The 19,783-nt window shown below is 44.0% G+C and overlaps 1 protein-coding gene across 2 annotated transcripts in view; it reads right to left on the bottom strand.

The window, feature by feature from the left end:
* Positions 1-19,783, bottom strand: part of GLDC (glycine decarboxylase) — a 188,413-nt gene that overhangs the window by 10,819 nt on the left and 157,811 nt on the right. For both annotated transcript variants that reach the window (XM_085883719.1, XM_085883720.1), the window contains 3 exons: positions 19,294-19,405; positions 12,556-12,651; positions 6,553-6,725 (listed from right to left, as the gene is read on the bottom strand). In XM_085883719.1, coding sequence (XP_085739845.1) covers positions 6,553-6,725; positions 12,556-12,651; positions 19,294-19,405 — 381 coding nt within the window. The remainder of the gene's footprint in view (positions 1-6,552; positions 6,726-12,555; positions 12,652-19,293; positions 19,406-19,783) is intronic.

Below are 19,783 nucleotides of genomic sequence, written 5' to 3'. Positions count from 1 at the left end.
GAAAATTAAACAGCAATTGCATAGTGCCTCACTGAATTGGGAAACCAACTGGTTTTGAGGTTAAAAAGATTAAAGATCAATTCAAGGTCAAACTTCCAAAATCATCAATTTTCATCTGAAAAATTGCCAAATTTTCATCCGATTGACTTGAAAATTTAACATCAATTGCACAGTTCCTCAATTAATTGGGAAACCAAATATTTGAGGTGAAAATGTCAACTCAAGGTAAAACTTCTAAAATCATCAATTTTCATATGAAAGATCATCAATTTTAATCATATCAACTTGAGCATTAAACAGCAATTGCAAAGTGCATCACTGACTTGTGAAAGAAACTATTTGAGGTCAAAAGGTCAAAGGTCAACTCAGGGTCAACTTTCTCAAATCAATTTTTATCTGAAAAATATTCCATTTTCATCCGGTTGACCTGAGCTTTGATTAAGAACATTCATTTTAATCTTAATGAAATGGACAATATTATGTATCCGTGGCAACTTTTTTTTTTGGAGGAGGGTGGATTTTCCAGGTATCATGCTAAACATGATGTGTATCTTTTTTGTCTGTATGCTTGTCTGTCTGTCAATCGCCTACAGGTCACAATTCAAAACTGATTGTCATGAAACTTTACCACGTTGTCGAGGCAGTCACATCTGAGAAGCCCATTGATTTTGAGGTCATAGGTCATCTTGAGGTCGAATTTCTAAAATCATTTTTCATCCGATTGACTTGAAATTTGAACAGGATTTGCATATTGGGTCACTGAATTAGGATACCAACGATTTTTGAGGTCAAGAGGTCAACTCAAGGTCAAACTTCTCGCATCATCAAATTAAATCTCAAAAATTGTCAATTTCCATCCGATTCACCTGACAATTAAAGAGCAATTGCACAGTGCATCACTGAATTGTGAAAACAATTATTTTTGAGGTGAAAAGGTCAAAGGTCAACTCAAGGTCAAATTTATAAAATCAATTTTCACCTAAAAATAACAAATTTTCTTCCAATTAGCCTGAGCTTTGATTAAGATTGTCAATTTTCATCTTAATGAAATGGATAATTTGATGTATCCATGGCAACTTATTTTTTTTGAGTGTGTATGTGTGTGTGTGTGTGTGTGTGTGTGTGTGTGTGTGTGTGTGTGTGTGTGTGTGTGTGTGGGGGGGGGGTGGGGTGGATTTAGCAAGTATCATGCTCAGCATGATGTGTATCTTGTTTATTAATTCTTGCCTCCCTTTCTAGATGAATGGGAACATGGATGAGTATTAAATATTGACCTACCATTCTTTCCAAGATACTTTCAACATGATGGTTCATGTTGTGCTTTAGCAGATGAGTGCATATGACAAGTTAGTGGTGGACACAAGGACACAGATGATTTCGCTGGGTTGCAAAATGAGGGTCGTATAGGTCCACCTATCTGGCTGCAGTCCCAACCCCTTTACTTCTCGATGGGAAACAAACAAATGATTTAACCTTTACCTTTCACCATATCCATGAGTGTAAACTATGAACCCAAAGTCCCACCTTTTAATTTAATCCATAGTAGAGCAAAGGACTTCATCGATTTCTTCAGTATTAACATATAAAAAGCTTACCATTTTTATTTTGAAGTTTGATTAGTAAGCTCCAGCTTCAATTGAGCATGTAGAAATTTTTGTTTTTATTCTTTATTTCTTTACAACAAACCCATCGACATTTTCTCTTGTTGTTCAGTCCTGGATACCTGACATTCTCCATCAGCTTACAATGTACTTCTATTTTTTGTACATGAAGTTGAGACTCATGGAAGAGCTAGGACAAAGACTAGACAAGAACATAACAGAACAAGTACATCAGCAAGGAAAGTTGGGGGGGGGGACACAGCAACAGAAGGGTAGAGTGGCAAAACAGAGGGCTTCTTGGAGGAAGAATGGGCATGAGGAAGAATGACATCAAGGAGAGGATGAGGCAGACACAGACTGTATATGGGGTGAACAACCTGGATACAAGCTCAAACACAGTAAGAAGAGCAAGGGAAAACCAGAGATGAAATGGAAATGGAACAAAATTGGAAAAGAGTGTGAGGCAGATGGGAGAAAATCCAATAACCTGCAATGGAAGGGGTGTGCTTGGGGAGGACTAATGAGGGTAGAAAAGATTATGAGAATGGATGGAGGCTGATCTGAGGTGGTGGTGAACTGCTGTCTTGAAGCCCTGGGGGGAAGAATTGGACTGAACAGACTGAGGAAGTTGGTTCCAGAGGTGAGAGAAGAGAGGAAGAAATGAATGGAGTTGAGCAGTGAGACTTGATTTTGGACTTTCACAAGAAGTGGATACTGGCAGACCATGTGTTACCTGCAACCTGCAGAAGACTTTGGAGGGGAGTATGGGGCGGGGCAGCAAAAGAATAGCAGAAGATGCAAAACCAAAGAGAGGGTGGTGGAAGACAGAGGCTAACGACCTGTCTGCAATGCGAGAGTAACAGGTCCAGAGATTCAGTGTTATCACGGGAGGTTCCAATGATGTTGAGGGCCTTCATTTACACAGCATCAAGAAGTGCAAGGTGTGAGGCTGGGGTGCCAATGGAAAGTGGAGAGCAGTATTCCATCAAGCTGTGGATAAAGGTTGATAAAAGTACATATTTGCCAAGGAAAGCCTTTGCATGATGGATGATGCGCAGTCAGCTGATTGCTTTGGAGGCCATCTTACATACATGTTTTGTCCAAGAAAAATCATCGCTGATGGTGGAGCTGAAAATTATGAGTGACTAAACTTCTTCAAAAGGTCTGTTAAGGTGCCCCTTCAGAGAAACAGATTGAGAGTGTGGGGTTTGTCAGTCTTGACATACATACCTCGTATATTCCAAGTTTTGGATTTGAGATCCTGATTCTACAAATATCTGCAGAGAGAGAGAGAGAGAGAGAGAGAGAGAGAGAGAGAGAGAGAGAGAGAGAGAGAGAGAGAGAGAGAGAGAGAGAGAGAGAGAGAGAGAGGAAGAGAGGCTGGTATCTGCATATCTGAAGGATTGAAGGATGAGAGATGCTATGGTAGAGGGTAGAGCTATCAGCAAAGACATAAGCAGGATTTTCTGGAGAATCGGACTGAGCCCGACCCTCTGCTCACTCTTCGGCTTGATGTAGATGATCTTGATGAGTAAGACTGAGCCCAACACAGCCTTGTGGCACTCCTGCCTCGAGAGGATAAGGACATAAGATGATCCTGTTAAGAGCCACCTGCTGACTAAGTGTGTGGAGGAAGTCAGTAAGCCATGAGAGAATGTGAAGAGTGCAGAGTTTAGAGAGCAAAGCAGGGTGCAGGAGTGTGTCAAATGCTCGAGATGTGTTCAGAGACAGCTCCATCTTTTGTTTATTTAGAAATTTAGATATTAATGAACTCCTCCATAGCTCTTCCAGCCAAAGAAAGCTGCATTAAACAACCAGGAAAAGCTACACAAGGTAAGCCCATTGCCATTTCAAATCCTACCTGGGTTCCTCTCCAGCTGCAGACATTCACAAGTTGCACATACAGGAGAATCCCAATGCTACATGCCCCCATAAGTCATCAAACTGATTTCATCACCTGTTTGGCGAGTCATCAGCTACTGTAGATGGACACGCGCACCACCGAGACTCCCAAGTGTGTACCATGTGCAATGCCAATAGCAATTAACATATAAATAACAAGACCCAATCATGCCTCTCACCATGCATGGCGGTTAATTTATTGAAATCTTATCCACCTGGGGTTATTGATTAGGTGAGATTTGATTGGTTATTCCATCCATTATAATGAGTGAGAGACATGATTGGGTCTTGTTATTAATCAATATAGGTATATTTTTGCTTGGCATAATCAATAAATTACAGTTGTTTAAGTAATTACTCACTCCCTTCATTGGAACTTCAGGAAGGTAAGTGGCTATTTCCAATTCTCTCTATAATAAGGTTGCAATAACTTCAGTTAGTTTGCTTTAGAAATATGGATGGAATCAACAGAACATTGATCGAGGTAAGTTAACATGGGAATCAAGGGGCTGATATTTATGGCATTTAAAATTTTGTAGTAGCAAAAATGATCAATGTTAGCCTTCACAAGCAAAACCATGCAGTCTTTCATTCTGGTTTATATAAGATCAGTTCTTCATTGTGCTTTTGATATAGGCTCCCAATGTAGCAAGGTTGGTGAGAGCAGCTTTTGTGCTCACAATGGTAATAAGTGGATGTAGGGTAGTTCTTTTGTAAAGCCTATTGTCTGCATGATTTGAGTGTGCAAACAATATATTTTGCTCCCACCATTACAATGCAAATTGAAACCTGAATGGCACTCGGTAGAGTGCATACCTCTGCCAGGCTGAACAGTTTACGTCTTGGATTCCACTGATAGGCCGGATCTGCATCTGGAACTTAACCAAAATCTAATCGGCTTGTTCTCATCACCGACCAAACTCATCCACCAAGTTTGGTCATAAGATGTCCAAAACTTTTTGAAATATCATGCTATATATCGTTTTTGGCCCCATCTCTCAATGATGAAGAATCACTGACATAGTTTTAAAATTCCCATATCTGGATCCGGATCTTCACCACAATGAAATTAATTCGTCCTTGTCACACACCCATCACGTCCACCAAATTTCGTCCGAATCCGTCCATAAAACTTTTTGAGATATCCTGCTCACAGACATACAAACAAACAGCCAGACAGACAAACAAGAAAGATGTCGAGCATAGCACGATACTTGCGAAATTCAAACAATAGTTGCCATGGAAACAGAAATTTGGAAATTTGAAAAATTTGACATATCAAGTGTTTTACATGATGGAAAACCAATCAAATTTGTTTGATACACTTTCTAATTGCTGCCTAATAGGTGTTTTACATATTTTGGATGGCATTGACCTTTGAAAAATTTTGACCAAATTTTGTACACATATACTACACATGTGTTCAAATCATCTGTGTAAGTTTCAATCTGATATGTTGAAAATTTCATGGGGTTTGGCAATAATAAAATTACAAAAATATCCCCATGGACACCGTTTTCTCGTTGCCACGTGGGAGTTGCTCTATGTCACGTGGAACTTATCCCGATGCCATGAACCAAGATGAACTGAACCTGGAAAACAAAATGAAGTAAATAATTATATTTTGCATCCTCTTGGCTTGGTACTGAAGTGGTTTACAAATGTGGGGCCTTTTGATTATGACTGGTAAACCTCAATTGTTATTGCAGAAGGCCCTCAGACCAAAGGTCTAACGGGGTCTTTGGGGATGAACGGTTCTAAAGGGGTCCATTGGGTCTACAGTGTCTGAGGGTTATCAAGGGTCTTATGGGTCTTAAGGATCCTAGGGGTCTTAATGGGTCCAAAGGGTGCTAGTGATCTTAAGGGGTCTAAAGGGTCTTGGGAATCCAATGAGATTTGAGGGTCTTAGGGTCATAGAAGGTCGAAAGCATCTTATGGGTCTAAAAGGGTCTTAGAGGTTTTAAGGTTATAAGGGGTCTTCGGGGTCATAAGGGTCTTTCTGGTCTTTGGTGTCTAAAGGATATTTAGGGTCTTAAAGCATCTTAGGATTGATTACAAAGGGGTTTTGGGGTCTTAAGTGTGAAAGGGTCTTTGGGGTATAAAGCATCTTTGGGGTCTTGAAGGGCATTTGAGTCTTAAAAGTCTTAGGTCTAAAGGGTATAAAAGGTTGAAAAATGGTCTAAATGGGTCGAAGAGGTCAAAGGGGTCAAAAAGATGAAAAAGGGCTCTTAAGGTCTACATGTGTAAAATGTATGTTCCAATAGTCCGGAATAGAGGTAATTCAGAGACGTAGTCAAGGTCCAATGACAAATAATTAATAGACAAACTCACAGGGGTGACCAAGACTTCACGAGGGTTCACCGTCCACCCATATTTTTCAGTTTTATATCCAGTTTAAACATAGATGTCACGTGAATCGGTTGAAAATCGACGATTTATGTCACCTTGACTTTTGATGTTTTGACCTAAAAAACAATAGGCTTTCAGCTCGTCACTACCTTGACCAGGTGGTGAAGTTTCATGAAGATCGGGGTAAAAATATGATCTGTATGCGATTGACATACAAACAAACAGACAGACATAATAACAGTCCAGCCCAACCAATATACTTGCAAATTTTCAATTACGCAAGTAACAAAGAAGACAGACAGGGTTGAAATCATAACCTCCATCCAACTTCGTTGGCAGAGGTAATAAGAATAGCATGTGTAGAGCATGTGGTGAGATAAATTTGGAGTGTGTCAATTTGCTTGCGCAATTTGAAGAATGTAAATGCATTTGCCTCCCTGATTCGAGCACAAAACAAGTATGGTGTTAAATGATTTTCAGGTTAGCACAGGAAGTTAACAAGGATAAGTGGAGGCAACATTGGCAAAATTCGACAACTCTCGTCTGGCTGAGAAGTTGAAACAAATGTGGGATGAATTTGAGGGACGCAAAGATGAAGAAGGTTCACGAGGTATTCTTCAGGCAGAATTGCATTTTATTCTTCGTTCCCAGTTACTATGCAGTGAAAATTTCAGCCGTCAATGAAACAAACGGAACGAACCTTGAGCGGGTTGACGCGCGGATCCATACGCCCGTTCTCCACATCAGCAATTTCTCCACGAATTGCAATTAAGGCATCGCAAAAGCGGTCAAGTTCATCCCGGTCTTCAGATTCGGTGGGTTCTACCATCAAAGTACCAGGCACTGGCCATGACATAGTAGGTGCGTGGAAACCTACACCATGGCAACAAAAAAAGTCAGAGATGGTGATACATTGGGCAAGAAATATGAAAAGTGCATGCTAATTTATGTTCACTCCAGTAGGTTCAGAAGTACTCTGTTATTACATGGCAAACCTGCCACCAAATGAATGAAATAAATAAATAAATAAATAAGCAGCATCAAACAAGAACTTGGTGGAAACCATGATCTTTATTACTCCCATTAACCTTTCCTAACTCTTTCCTAACTTTCCTAACTTTCCTAAGCGAAGAATCATTTTACTTGCTAGTTTCAGTTGCCTCGATTCCTCCATCTCCTCCTTTCTCGGTCCTTCATTCCCAAGATGTTTGTCCCACTGTCAGTTCTACCTTGCTCTTCCATGAGCCTCACTCCTGTTTAGAAAAAAAAAAATTAAACAATAAATACATAAATGCTTATATCTCGAGTTTTCCATAAAAGCTGCACAAATTTCTCATGATTTTGAAGTTCTGAAGGAAGTAAGTTGAAATAACGATTCTGAAGGAACCCAAACCTTTTGAGCTTGCTTTTGAATTCATTTTAGGTACATGATCTTCCCAAAATGTTATGGGCCAACAGTTAGCAGTTGTTGGAATATCTCACAAATCTCTGATTTGGATTCATGTGAATATCATTAACCAAAAATCAGGGAAGAGTGTAGTTGCTCAATTCTGGATTTGGAGAGTTTTTCCTGGAAGGGGGTTGTTGGTAGACCGCATAAGTCCTGCAGATACTTGAGGGAGGGAGGAGGGACAAAGCAGGGAGAAGGTAGAGGGTACAAGACCACAAAGAAGGTGGAAGAAAACAGGGAGACCACTCACCTGTTAGTAATGTCGAAGTGATAGGCCCATAGACTCAGCTTCTTTGTGGGACATTCCAATGGTCTTGAAGGCCTTGATTTCCATGGCGACAAACTGAGCAAGGTGTGAGGCAGGGGAACCAGCCAGAGGGGAGAGCAGTACTCCATCAAGCTGCAGAGGAAAGCCTTATAGGTGGATAGCAGTTCAGGTGTGCAAGGGAGGACTTTGCACGATGCAGAATGCCTAGTCGGTGACTGATTTTTGGAGGCCAACTTTGAAATATTGTTTGCCCAAGACGGCTGAGAGTGAGACCGAAGAGTTTGGATGACTGGACTTCTTTGAGAGGGTTGTTAAGAAAGTAGATGGGAGGGTTAGTGGAATGGTCCTTTCGGAGAAAGAAAGAGTGAGTGTGTGTGATTTCTCAAGGTTAAAAGACATTCCAAGTGTTTGACCAGTTTGTCATTTTGTCAAGGTCTGGAGAGAGGGAAGAGGCTGCTGCCTGTCTGTCTGTCTGAAGGATGAGGGATGTCACAGCAGAGTGTATAGTCGTCAGCAAAGAGAAAGAGAGGATTTTCCAGAGTCAGATACAGTGCCTATAGAAAGTGTACACCCCCTTACAAATTTTTCACCTTTTGTTGCCTTATAGCCTGGAATTTAATTGCATCAATTCATACTTCTCACACCATTGTTTACACATCATAACCCACAACTTCCAAGTGAAAAACAAAATCTACAAATTTCAGAAAATTAATTAAAATGACAAAACTAGAATATCTTGGTTGGATAAGTATCCACCCCCCAAATAATAGCAATTGCAAATTAACTCAGATGTAACCAATCACTTTCAAAATTACACAAGTTAATTGGTCTCCACCTGTGTTAAATTGTAGTGATTATGATTATTTCAGAATAAAATCAGCTGTTCCTCTGAGTTTCCTCTGCTGGGTCATGCATTTCAGAGCAAATACTCAACCATGAGTACCAAGGAGCTTCAAAAGACCTCTGGTATAAAGTTGTGGAAAGGCTCAGATCAGGGGATGAGAATAAAAATATTCCAAAGGCCTTGCATATCCCTTGGAGCACAGTCAGGACAATCATTAAGAAGTGGGAGTCGTATGGTACCACCAAGACCCTGCCTAGATCAGGCCATCCCTCCAAACTGGATGACCAAGCAAGGAGGAGACTGATCAGAGAGCCCACCAATAGGCCAATGGCAACTTTGATAAAGCTACATGCCTTCATGGCAAAGAGTGGTCACTGTGTGCATGTGACAATAATATCCCAAGCACTCCACAAGTCTGGCTTGCATGGTCGGGTGGCAAGAAGGAAGCCATCACTCAAAAAAGCCCACCTTGAGTCCTGTTTGAGGGATACAAAAAAAAAAACTCCAGAGATTTTGATGCCATGTGGCAAAGACATTTGTGGTCTGACGAAACCAAGATGTAACTTTCTGACCTCGATGCAAAATCTTACATTTGGCGCAAATCCAACACAGAATCTCACCCAAAGAACACCATCCCGACTGTGAAGCATCATCGCAACAATATCATGTTACGGGGATGTTTCCAATCAGCAGGAACTGGTGCACTTGTCAGGATAGAAGGGAAAATGGATGGAGCAAAATACAGAAAAATTCCAGAGGAAGACCTGCTGCTCTCTGCAAGAAGGCTGAAATTGGGACGGAAGTTCACCTTTCAGCATGATGACGACCCGGAGCACACAGCCAAAGCTACATGGGAGTGGCTAAGGAATAAAAAGATAAATGTCCTTGAGTGGACGAGACAGTCCCCCGACCTAAATCCAATTGACAATTCATGCCATGACTTGAAGGATGCTGTCCATCAACGCTCTCCATGCAACTTGACTGAGTTTGAACAGTTTTGTGCAAATGAATAGGCAAATATTGCCCAATCAAGGTGTGCAAAGTTGGTAGAGACCGATCACAAAAGACTCACAGCGGCAATTGTTGTTAAAGGTGCTTCCAGCAAGTATTAACTCAGGGGGGTGGACGCTTATCCAACTAAGATATTCTAGTTTTGCATTTTTAATTAACTTTCTGGTATTTGGAGAATTTGTTTTTCATTTAGAAGTTGTGGGTTGTGATGTGTAAATAAAGGTGGAGAAAAGTCGAATTTAATGCAATTTAATTCCAGGCGAAAGGGCAACAAAAGGTGAAAAATTTGAAAAGGGGGTGTAGACTTTCTATAGACACTGTATATCATTGATTAAGATTAAGAATAGGATGGGGCCAAGAACACTGCCTTGGGGCACTACAGCCTTGACAGGGAGAGGAGAAGAAAGGATTCAAATGAGAGATGCATGTTGGCTATGAGAGTGGAGGAAGTCAGGAACCTAAGAGTGCAGTTGGCCTGAGATGCCATAGCCAGAGTATTTGGAGAGCAAGGTGGGAAGCCAGACTGTATAAAAACCTCGTGATCTGTCCAGTGAGTCGGCCCTGATGTCATATCTGACATTGAGTGCGTCCTTCAATTGTTGGGATCATAAAAACAGCATGTCCAAGGTAGAGTGACCTGGTCTGAATCCAGATTAATGATCTGAGATGAGGGCATTGGAGAAAAGGAATGATTCCTCATTCTTGACCTCTTCAAGTCCAGCATGTGTATATGATTTTTTTTGAGCATTTCAGACTTTTTCTCTCTCTCTCTCTCTCTCTCTCTCTCTCTCTGTCTCTCTCTCTCTCTCTCTCTCTCTCTCTCTCTCTCTCTCTCTCTCTCTCTCTCTCTCTCCCTTTCTCTGTCTCTCTCTCTCTCTGTCTCTCTGTCTCTCTGTCTCTCTGTCTCTCTCTCTCCTGTCTTTGTAGGAATTTGGAAACTTCCTTCTAGTACACATGGCGATATCCTGCTCTTTATTCCAAATACAGTGTCTAAAACCCCCACAGCTAAATTTAGATCATAAAGTAGCCAGAAAAGCAAATAAATAGAGTAAACGTTCAACCATAACACACAGTCAATCTGACAATGCACGGAAATGGAAGTTGACATTTTACCGAGTAGTGTACCAGCTACATTTCCAATATGGATAGCACACTATAAAGCACAAAATAAATAGTGGAATTAGGATGTGTGTGTTTGTCACATGCAAATCTGTCCCCTACAATTCCAGGACTTGTATCCTTTGTTGTTTCACCTTTACATGCCCATTGATTTCTGGACAAAGAAAACCAATTAAATAAATAAAAAGACACCTTTATGGCAGCAAATAATTTATTGCTGCCTCGCCAAACACCATCGTGAAACCTGAATGGCTCAAGCTCATGGAATTGAAACAATCATTTGATGATTGACGTTCCAGTATGATAAGTCGAGATAGATTTGTGTTTAAAATTTTTTTTTACAGCACATACGCCTTCCCGTCATTCCTCTGGCGCGCTGTTTCATCATGAGTAGTTGTGCATCATCGTTCCCAAAATTAATTTTATTCATCACTAATTCTTATTTGTTTATTTATTTTTAATGCACTAAAACTCAACATGGCACTCGGTGTTCTCTCCAAGTTTGCAAATGTAAACGAAATGCAAGCTGATGATGGAAATATGAGCAATATTTACAGAAATACTGTACAGGTAGTACACAGCTGATGATGAAAATTTAAGGAAGAGAACACAATTGGTACAGCTCTTTTTTTCATATTTGTAAATGCTGATTTTGACAGGGGAATGCCTTGGATTCGAATCTGAATTCAGTCTGCCGAAGGCATCATTACTGAGGCTCAGCTATGCCACCGATACAGTGCCGCTGCACATTCAGGCAATAATTTGGCAAACCGTTGACAACTATCCCATCTTTTTCGAAACGCCGTGGGACCTTTAACATTTGCCAACAACCAATGCCGGCAGATGAGACACCCACTTTTAACTTGTATATCATGGCTCGCGCACACATTTTTGTACCGCCCTGCCTATGAAATACCAGGGTGACAGCTTATACAGTAGTTGGGTCGAGATTCCAACCCAGGAAAGACAGCTCAGAGGCAAGTGTGCATACCTCGATGCTATCCTGCCAGTCCATCGCAAATGCTGTGAAATCGGATAATCAAAAATAGCAACAGAAACAAACAAAAAACAAACTCTCATATGATGAAATACACAAACACCTTGACTGCATTATCAATTTCACACCACTCAGCGTTTCAGGCTATTTTGCGAAGAATATGTCATGCGCAACGTAATCTCAGTAGCAATGAGTTGTGCGAAGCAGCAAAATTTCAGACTGGCTGCCAAAAAAATTCAAAACCGGGTGAAATGGTTTTTAAAGCGAAAAACAAACAAACAGTTCAAGAGACACAAAAACTGGGCAAGCAAGAGTCCCCCCCACCCCCAACGAAATCTAATCAGTTTGTCCTTGCAACACATTGAACCTGTCCACAAAATTTCATCCGGATCCGTCCACATCTTTTTGGGATATCTTGTAAACAAACAGACAGACAGACAGACAGAAAGGGTTGAAAACATAACCTCCTTCACCTTCGGTGGCAGAGGTTACAAATCTCGAGTTTAAATAAACATGGTTTTAAACCAATAAATATAACATATCTCAAAAAGTTGTGGATGGATTCGGATTAAACTTGAGGGACATGTCGTGTTTGTGTGACAAGGACGAATTGATTCGATTTTGGTGAAGATTCGAATCTGGATCTGGATATGAGAATTATTTAATTTCCAAGTGATTGCTCACCGTTGAGAGATTAGGGCCAAAAACGATAAGGTACTGAAAATCATGATATTTCAAAAATGTATTGGCCCAGATATGTTCTCGTGGATCAGGCATTACGTGGCGGAGGTATAACTTTACCGAGAGCCCTTCTCATTCTATCTGTGAAGTATTTGACTGAAGGATAACGAGGTTAATATGATCTGAATACCTTGAAATATTCCTTGGCAGTTCTTTATCGATGGTGACAGACATGACAGACAGATCATCGATGGTGACAGACATGACAGACAGACAGACAGATCATATTCACTTTCGAGAAATCCAACATCTCTCTTTACCAATGGTCCTCACCATAATCCTGTAGCCGTTTAGCGATATCCACCACCTCAACATTTGCAGTCTTCTTATAAGGACGGAAGTCAAGTATAAACTCATGGGCTACAAATCCTATGGGGAAGGGCACAGAGCAAGGCAGACAACATTGGTACAACAAGGCACTGTGAAATGAAAATATTTGAATTACTAATGGCATACTGGTAAAATATTAATCTAAGACTAGATTATAAATGAAAATCAGACCACTGAAAAGTACAGTGACCACCTGCCATCCCATCAGACCGACAATGCCAGCCAGTTCGGCTGGCCTGTGCATTCACTGTTGAATTTCAAATGGGGATTCTTTCCTTTTAGTTGAAGCTCGATTTTTACATCAGAAAGAAAACATTTTATGTTCCCATTTGAAATTGTAGGTGCAGATCCTGGGGCTTGTGAGATTCTTGATCTAGTCCTGGTCAAGAATGCCTTTCAAAAAGTGAAATTTAGATGGTTTCAAACATGGTAGAGAGAGGGGGAGAGAGAGGGAGAGACAAAGAGAGAGACAAAGAGAGAGACAAAGAGAGAGACAAAGAGAGAGACAAAGAGAGAGACAAAGAGAGAGACAAAGAGAGAGAGAAAGAGAAAGAGAAAGAGAAAGAGAAAGAGAGAGAGAAAGAGAGAGAGAAAGAGAAAGAGAAAGAGAAAGAGAAAGAGAAAGAGAAAGAGAAAGAGAAAGAGAGAGAGAGAGAGAGAGAGAGAGAGAGAGAGAGAGAGAGAGAGAGAGAGAGAGAGAGAGAGAGAGAGAGAGAGAGAGAGAGAGAGAGAGAGAGAGAGAGAGAGAGAGAGAGAGAGAGAGACAGAGAGAGAGAGAGAGAGAGAGAGAGAGAGAGAGAGAGAGAGAGAGAGAGAGAGAGAGAGAGAGAGAGAGAGAGAGAGAGAGAGAGAGAGAGAGAGAGAGAGAGAGAGAGAGAGAGAGAGAGAGAGAGAGAGAGAGAGAGAGAGAGAGAGAGAGAGAGAGAGAGAGAGAGAGAGAGAGAGAGAGAGAGAGAGAGAGAGAGAGAGAGAGAGAGAGAGAGAGAGAGAGAGAGAGAGAGAGAGAGAGAGAGAGAGAGAGAGAGAGACCATGGCTGGTAATTCAAATTCAATTTGAAATACCAGCCATGCCAAAAAAAACTTTCAAAGAAATTTTCCAAAATGGAAAGTAACAAGGTAATGAAAAAAATCTCTACTCTCTTCATTCTTTCAATATCCACATAATAAAGCAAAAGCATCTGCCCGTCTGTTCGTCATCGAACTACTCCCTCATTTTTAGGGCGAGCCCCGCCAAACGATATGGGGAACTTTTTGGGGTTCCAGTGGGTGTTTGTCCGAAGATGGGTGGGAGATTTCACAAATTTATCAACACAATGATGATTTTGAGTTTCCACCCGTACGAAGCTGCTCTCTTTCCGCACGTGTAAACACATTCACAGGTTCGGCATTTACTGCATACGTGGAAACATTCACTGGTTCAGTAAACCATGATCATTGTTATCAGCTTCGTCGTCATCATTAAAGGTACATTCATTTTACCCACAGATTTGGGGCCAGCCCCTCCGTATTTTCTATGCACACTGACATTCCTGTACACCACGCCCGGATTAACAATGTTGCCCGAGGAGCACAGGCCCGGGGAGCACAGGCCCGGGGAGGAGAGGGGGGACATTTTCAGGGGCCCTTTATCTTTGGGGACCCTAAAACTCTACCTATATTCACCTTTTTCCATATATTCAACATTTATAAGCTAACTGCCATGCTGAAAGTGCGTTAGCAACGTCAAGCTAGCGATATTTCCTGGAAATACCTTCATATTTCAGACATATCTGAACAGCCTCTGAGCATGCAATGCATTCGGTAAATGTAATAGTGAAGCATTTCCTCATTGGAGGTTGTAATTGTAATGTCCGGAGGGCAGTAGGACTCGGATAGTCGTGAGGGTTGTCGAACTCTGTTTATTGCCCGTCCGAATGCACACTACTGCAGACTACACACACGCCTCAAGCGGCGCAAACACCTATAAGCCTTGTGGACACGCGACCACCAACACCACACCTCCACACCCCACAACGCTCCCCGCATTGTGCCTTGCGCACGTTCGCCAATACACCACACTCCTCCCTCCTAAAAACATGAGTATAAAAATGCCCATTACAATGATAAGCAACATCGGCAAAGCAACCTATGGTATCAAAAAAAACAAAGCGGAACAAAACGACGTTAATCAAAAATCATAGGTACCACAACACAGAAAACAACCAAAGCCAAAAACGGCATTAACCATGTGGCCATGTCAAAGATATAAAGATGGAAGTTGGGAGCACAGTATCACTACGCAGCAGAAGTGCCCCCAGGAGGCTCATGCTTCCACGCCAATCGACGAGGTCGCGGTGACACCCCAAGCAAACCTCCCCCGGCACCATCAAATGCCCCCGGTCGACAAGTTGGCACATCTCCCTCAGACAGGACCGAATCAGGTAAACATCCCGAGCCTGCAAGCCCCGCGGCGCCAGCGTGGCTGACCTTGGCGCGAACAGACGCTCGCGCTCCATGGCGCCAGGCACGCCTGACCTTGGCAAAATCAGGGGTGGAGGTGACGCTGAACAGCGAACCTGCCCCGGCTCCGAGTCGATCCCTGAGTCCCACACCAAAACCGCGCATCCAACCCAATCGAGAAAACCATGCACGTCCACACGGACGATCAGTGTAGCCTGGAGACATATCAGTGTTATACCACAGCAAAAACATCGTCTGCTCCGATGCAACCTCCCCCTCACGTACAGCGCGTTCTCCCAGCATAATCCCCACACATGACAGGGTAGCGAACCGTGGACTGCCCTCGCAGCTGGAGATCAGAAAGACCTCTTTATTCACAGCGATCGTCCGCAAGCCCTTCACATCACATTGATCATATCGGTCATCCCATTGATTGACCCCAACCAAATACATTATGCTCACACGCGGACTGTCAGCATCAGCTTTAACAACGCTAAACTGAATCACTCGTGCACTGAGAATCAAATACACAACAATTAGTAATTTATGAATCACATCGTGTGTACGCTTCTTGGTTGTCATGACGTTGAGATGACTTGCTTGATGTCGATGGTCGCGTTCCGCGAACTTCTTGAACGTGACCGGCTCGCTCCAATCCCCCGCTGAAATCGCCTGAACGACACGGGTGTGCACTGGATCACGAGCGCAGCCGAAGCGCGAGAGTTCGTCGCAGCTGGCATGGCTCCCGTTGCTCCAGAACTGTATATCATCGTCGCAGGAAGCAATGAACGGCAGCCCATGCTGCATCGTCGCGGCCCCCGTCGCCGGAACCTCGCCCTCGGGTCTCGAGGGAGGCCCGGGCCCAAACGGAGGTATGTGCCCCAAAGGAGGCACAGGTGCACCTGGAGGTACGAACTCCGAAACAGGAAACTCCCCCTCCTCACGTAGAACCCCCAACCGGCCCAGCACGGGCCGCTCAAGGTCACCGGCTGGCGCCATCCAGTCTAGCCTGAGGCGAGCCAGCCAGTCCCGGCCCAAGAGGGCGGGCCCCTCCCCTCGTACCACAAACAATGAGAGTAGAGCACTCTGACCTTGGTATACCACCGAGACGTCTGTCACAGCAAGTGGTGCAATCGCTTCGCCGGTGTACGTGCACAGCGACAAGGTCGTCTTGACCAGGTGAACACCGCAAAGGTCACGAGCAGTCCGCTCGCCCATGACCGACACTGCAGCCCCGGTGTCAACCTGAAACACGATCGGCACCCCATTCACCTCGACCTCCACTGTTATTGGTCTTGTCACCTCCGGACCAATTGAAAACAGGCTCAACATTGGTTGCATTTCTTGCTCCGGGCCGCCAGGATCGCTATGCCCTGGCTGCAGGCTGCTCCCCAGGTCGCTGGGGTCGTCCCACACCGCGCTATCCAAGACCTTAACGGCGGCCCCCGCCATTCGACACACACGCTTCAGATGTCCCACCTTGTGACAATGCAAACACACGGTGTTCTTATATGGGCACACCCGCTGCAGGTGCGGTCCACCACATCCCCAGCACCCCTGGGGGTCTATCTCGCTTCCCGCGCGCCCACGGCTCGCACCGAAAGAAGTGCGCGTGACCTGGGGCACCTCGGTCATCGCGTGGACCCCGGGGTCACCCGACATGCCCCAGCTGGAATCACCCATCGTGTCCTGGCCGGCGATGGCGCGGACATCTGTGAGTGTCTGCTCGACAGCTGAAGCAGTCTCGACCGCTGAGTCGAATGTAATGTCGACACTTCGCATTCTCAGGATCGCCGACACCATCTTCACATCTTGCAGCCCAGAAATAAAGCGATCTCTGAGTCGAGCTGGACGCTCCTCGCCGTGAACTTGCAAGCCATGGCCGAATGCTTCACCCGCGCCACGAAATCTGCGACGCGCTCCTCCGCACCCTTCGCGAGGTGATCGAACTGGTACTGAGCCAGCTGCAATGACTTCTCCGGCGCCATGTGGGCTTTCATCTTCCCTACCACGTCTTGAAACGACAGCCCGTCATCACTGGGCTTATCCGGCGCTACCAAATCACTTAGTAGCCGATAATGTTTCGTTGATAGCGAGGCGAGCAAGATCGATTTGCGTTTGCTCTCGTCGTTGACATCATTCGCGTGGCAATAGCATCCCAATTGTTCTGAAAACAACTCGAAGTCGTCTCCGACGAAGACGGGCACTCGACCGTGCGCCGTGCCCCGACCTTCCGCCATCCTCAAGCCGTCCTGCAGTTCACTCGACGCGAATTCGCAGGTGACGGCGAGACGTCTGGCTGCAGGACTCGACCCGCACCGAAGACTGTGCGTGCGGGCACGCGAAACTCGTGACGCGCTTCCCTGGGCTTCTCGCCAGGTGGTCGAACTCGACCCACGCCAGCTGCGCTGATTTCCCCGGCGCTCCGCGCGCTTGACAATCCAATTGCCCCAGCCAAAGACTCCAAGTCAATACCGATGAAACCCAGGCACTCTGCACATGTCGATCCGAAACAGACTCGTCGTCAATGTAATGTCCGGAGGGCAGTAGGACTCGGATAGTCGTGAGGGTTGTCGAACTCTGTTTATTGCCCGTCCGAATGCACACTACTGCAGACTACACACACGCCTCAAGCGGCGCAAACACCTAAAAGCCTTGCGGACACGTGACCACCAACACCACACCTCCACGCCCCCACAACGCTCCCCGATTGTGCCTTGCACACGTTCGCCAATACACCACACTAATTATTACTTGGTGGGAGGTATAAAGCACACTCATGGTGAGCAGCAGCCCATTTAATATAGGGAAGTGCTAAATGGGTGATAACCCGGTGAACACACCAACTTTAGGCCGACATAGGGCCAATGTCAGCCCCGACGTTAGGCCGACCTGATTTTGTCTGACAGGCCAACGTTGGCCCACCGTCAGCTGGCGACGTCATCACTTTTACAACTTTTACTTTTACAACCGCTACAAACTTTCACGTCGTCCAGCTGGAATGTATATATTTTGTCGGTAAACAATGATTTATTTATTTTAGTATTTAGAACTTGAGATTTCATCAGGAGTTATTCATGTTTGATCGTGTAATTATTTCCCAGTTTGCTGTGATGAAATCCCAGAGAGGCAGTTTTTAACCAACAATGGATGAGTGACTCACAGAGGGAAACGCCTTCCTCATCCCAAGATCTGAAGAATCCCACCGACCTCTCAAATATCGTCCAATAACATGTCTACCAACAACATACAAACTTCTGATTATGTACTAATATCAGTATTTCAACAAATTAAGCTTTCATTTGAAACTGGCAAATCCAACCCGTCGCTTCGCTGACAGATAAATAAAGTGAGGGGGAGAAAGAGGGAAGGAGGGAGATGTAGTTGTTTTGTAAATACAAAATGGAGAGTAGGGAGGGCTTTACAGATGCAGTGGCCAGGGCCCGAGGGTGTCTTAATCCGACCCAGTTACACGTGTCCCAAAGTGGGTGAGAGTTTTCATAAAATTTGCCAAAACGTTTTTGTTTCCGATTTTGGGCTCCCAGCCATATGTAGCATGGGTACCTCACAAGTATATATCATATACAGTATGTATACACACAGGTAGTGGACAAAAATGAATGGAAACAGCTGGGTAAATGAGGGACACCAGGTATATTGAAAACAATGGCTTCCACACAGGTGTGGCCCATGTGTTAATGAAGCACATAACATCCCAGAATGTTTAGGGTCATGGATAGAAATTTTGCACAGGCCTGGTCATATTATTGGCCTACTGTATACTTATGGCTAGCATGACGACAAGAGGAGACCTCAATGACTTTGAAAGAGGGTGATAATTATTGGAGTGTGTTTGGCAGGAGCTTCATTGACAAAGAGAGTTCAACTTGCTGATGTTTCACGAGCAACGGTGCTTGAGGTGATGTCGGCATGGAACTCATATGGAAAGACATCATCAGCAAAGGGCAACACACACACACACGCACACACACACGCACACGCACACGCACATGCACACGCACGCACACGCGCGTGCATGCACGCACACACACACACACACACACACACACACACACACACCTTCAGTTCAGTGCCATGGCATCAGTTCACAATATTAAACTGATCAACCCCTAAAGTCCTCTGTCATACTGTGTCCATTATGGCCTGCCCCGGTGGATCATCCATCATGCAAAAGAAGGTTAGGACATGGTGGGGGACGAGGTGTTACCATATGCAACTCACCTTTTGTCCCTCTGTAGAGAACCTTGAAGTGGGGGTCAAGGCGTTTGGCCATGTAATTGGCATTGAGAATGGCAACTTCTGTAGCATGCTTCAGGCCCTGTGCACCCATCATCTGCAACCCAGAAGAGGTAATGTGTAATTGGCATGAAATTCTTTACAGGCAAGTAGTGAAACGATAATATGTCAAATACAATGCTCTAATAATCACAAAATGCAAACAGATCGGATGTGTATAACTAGATAAAGGAAGTGGTGCTTCTTTTTGATGAAAAAAAAAACAACATATGCACTGATGCACTCTACAATTTTGTTTTGGATCACATAACAATTGCTTTTAACATACAATAATAAAAACAATAATTTGACGATGGCATCTGTGGGATAGCAAGAAGGTGGATAACTGATATAGTAATTGTACAGCTTATGTGACCAGAAAATGCACGTTAAACATATTATACAGTGGCCTGAAAAGTATTCACTCCCCCCTCCA

Source organism: Eptatretus burgeri, chromosome 6 (assembly GCF_056783735.1).
Source record: "Eptatretus burgeri isolate ZD-2024b chromosome 6, Ebu_testis_v1, whole genome shotgun sequence".
NCBI classification, from domain to species: Eukaryota; Metazoa; Chordata; class Myxini; order Myxiniformes; family Myxinidae; genus Eptatretus; species Eptatretus burgeri.
Note: the sequence above shows the minus strand (reverse complement) of the source record. Positions and strands in the feature narration are given on the sequence as shown.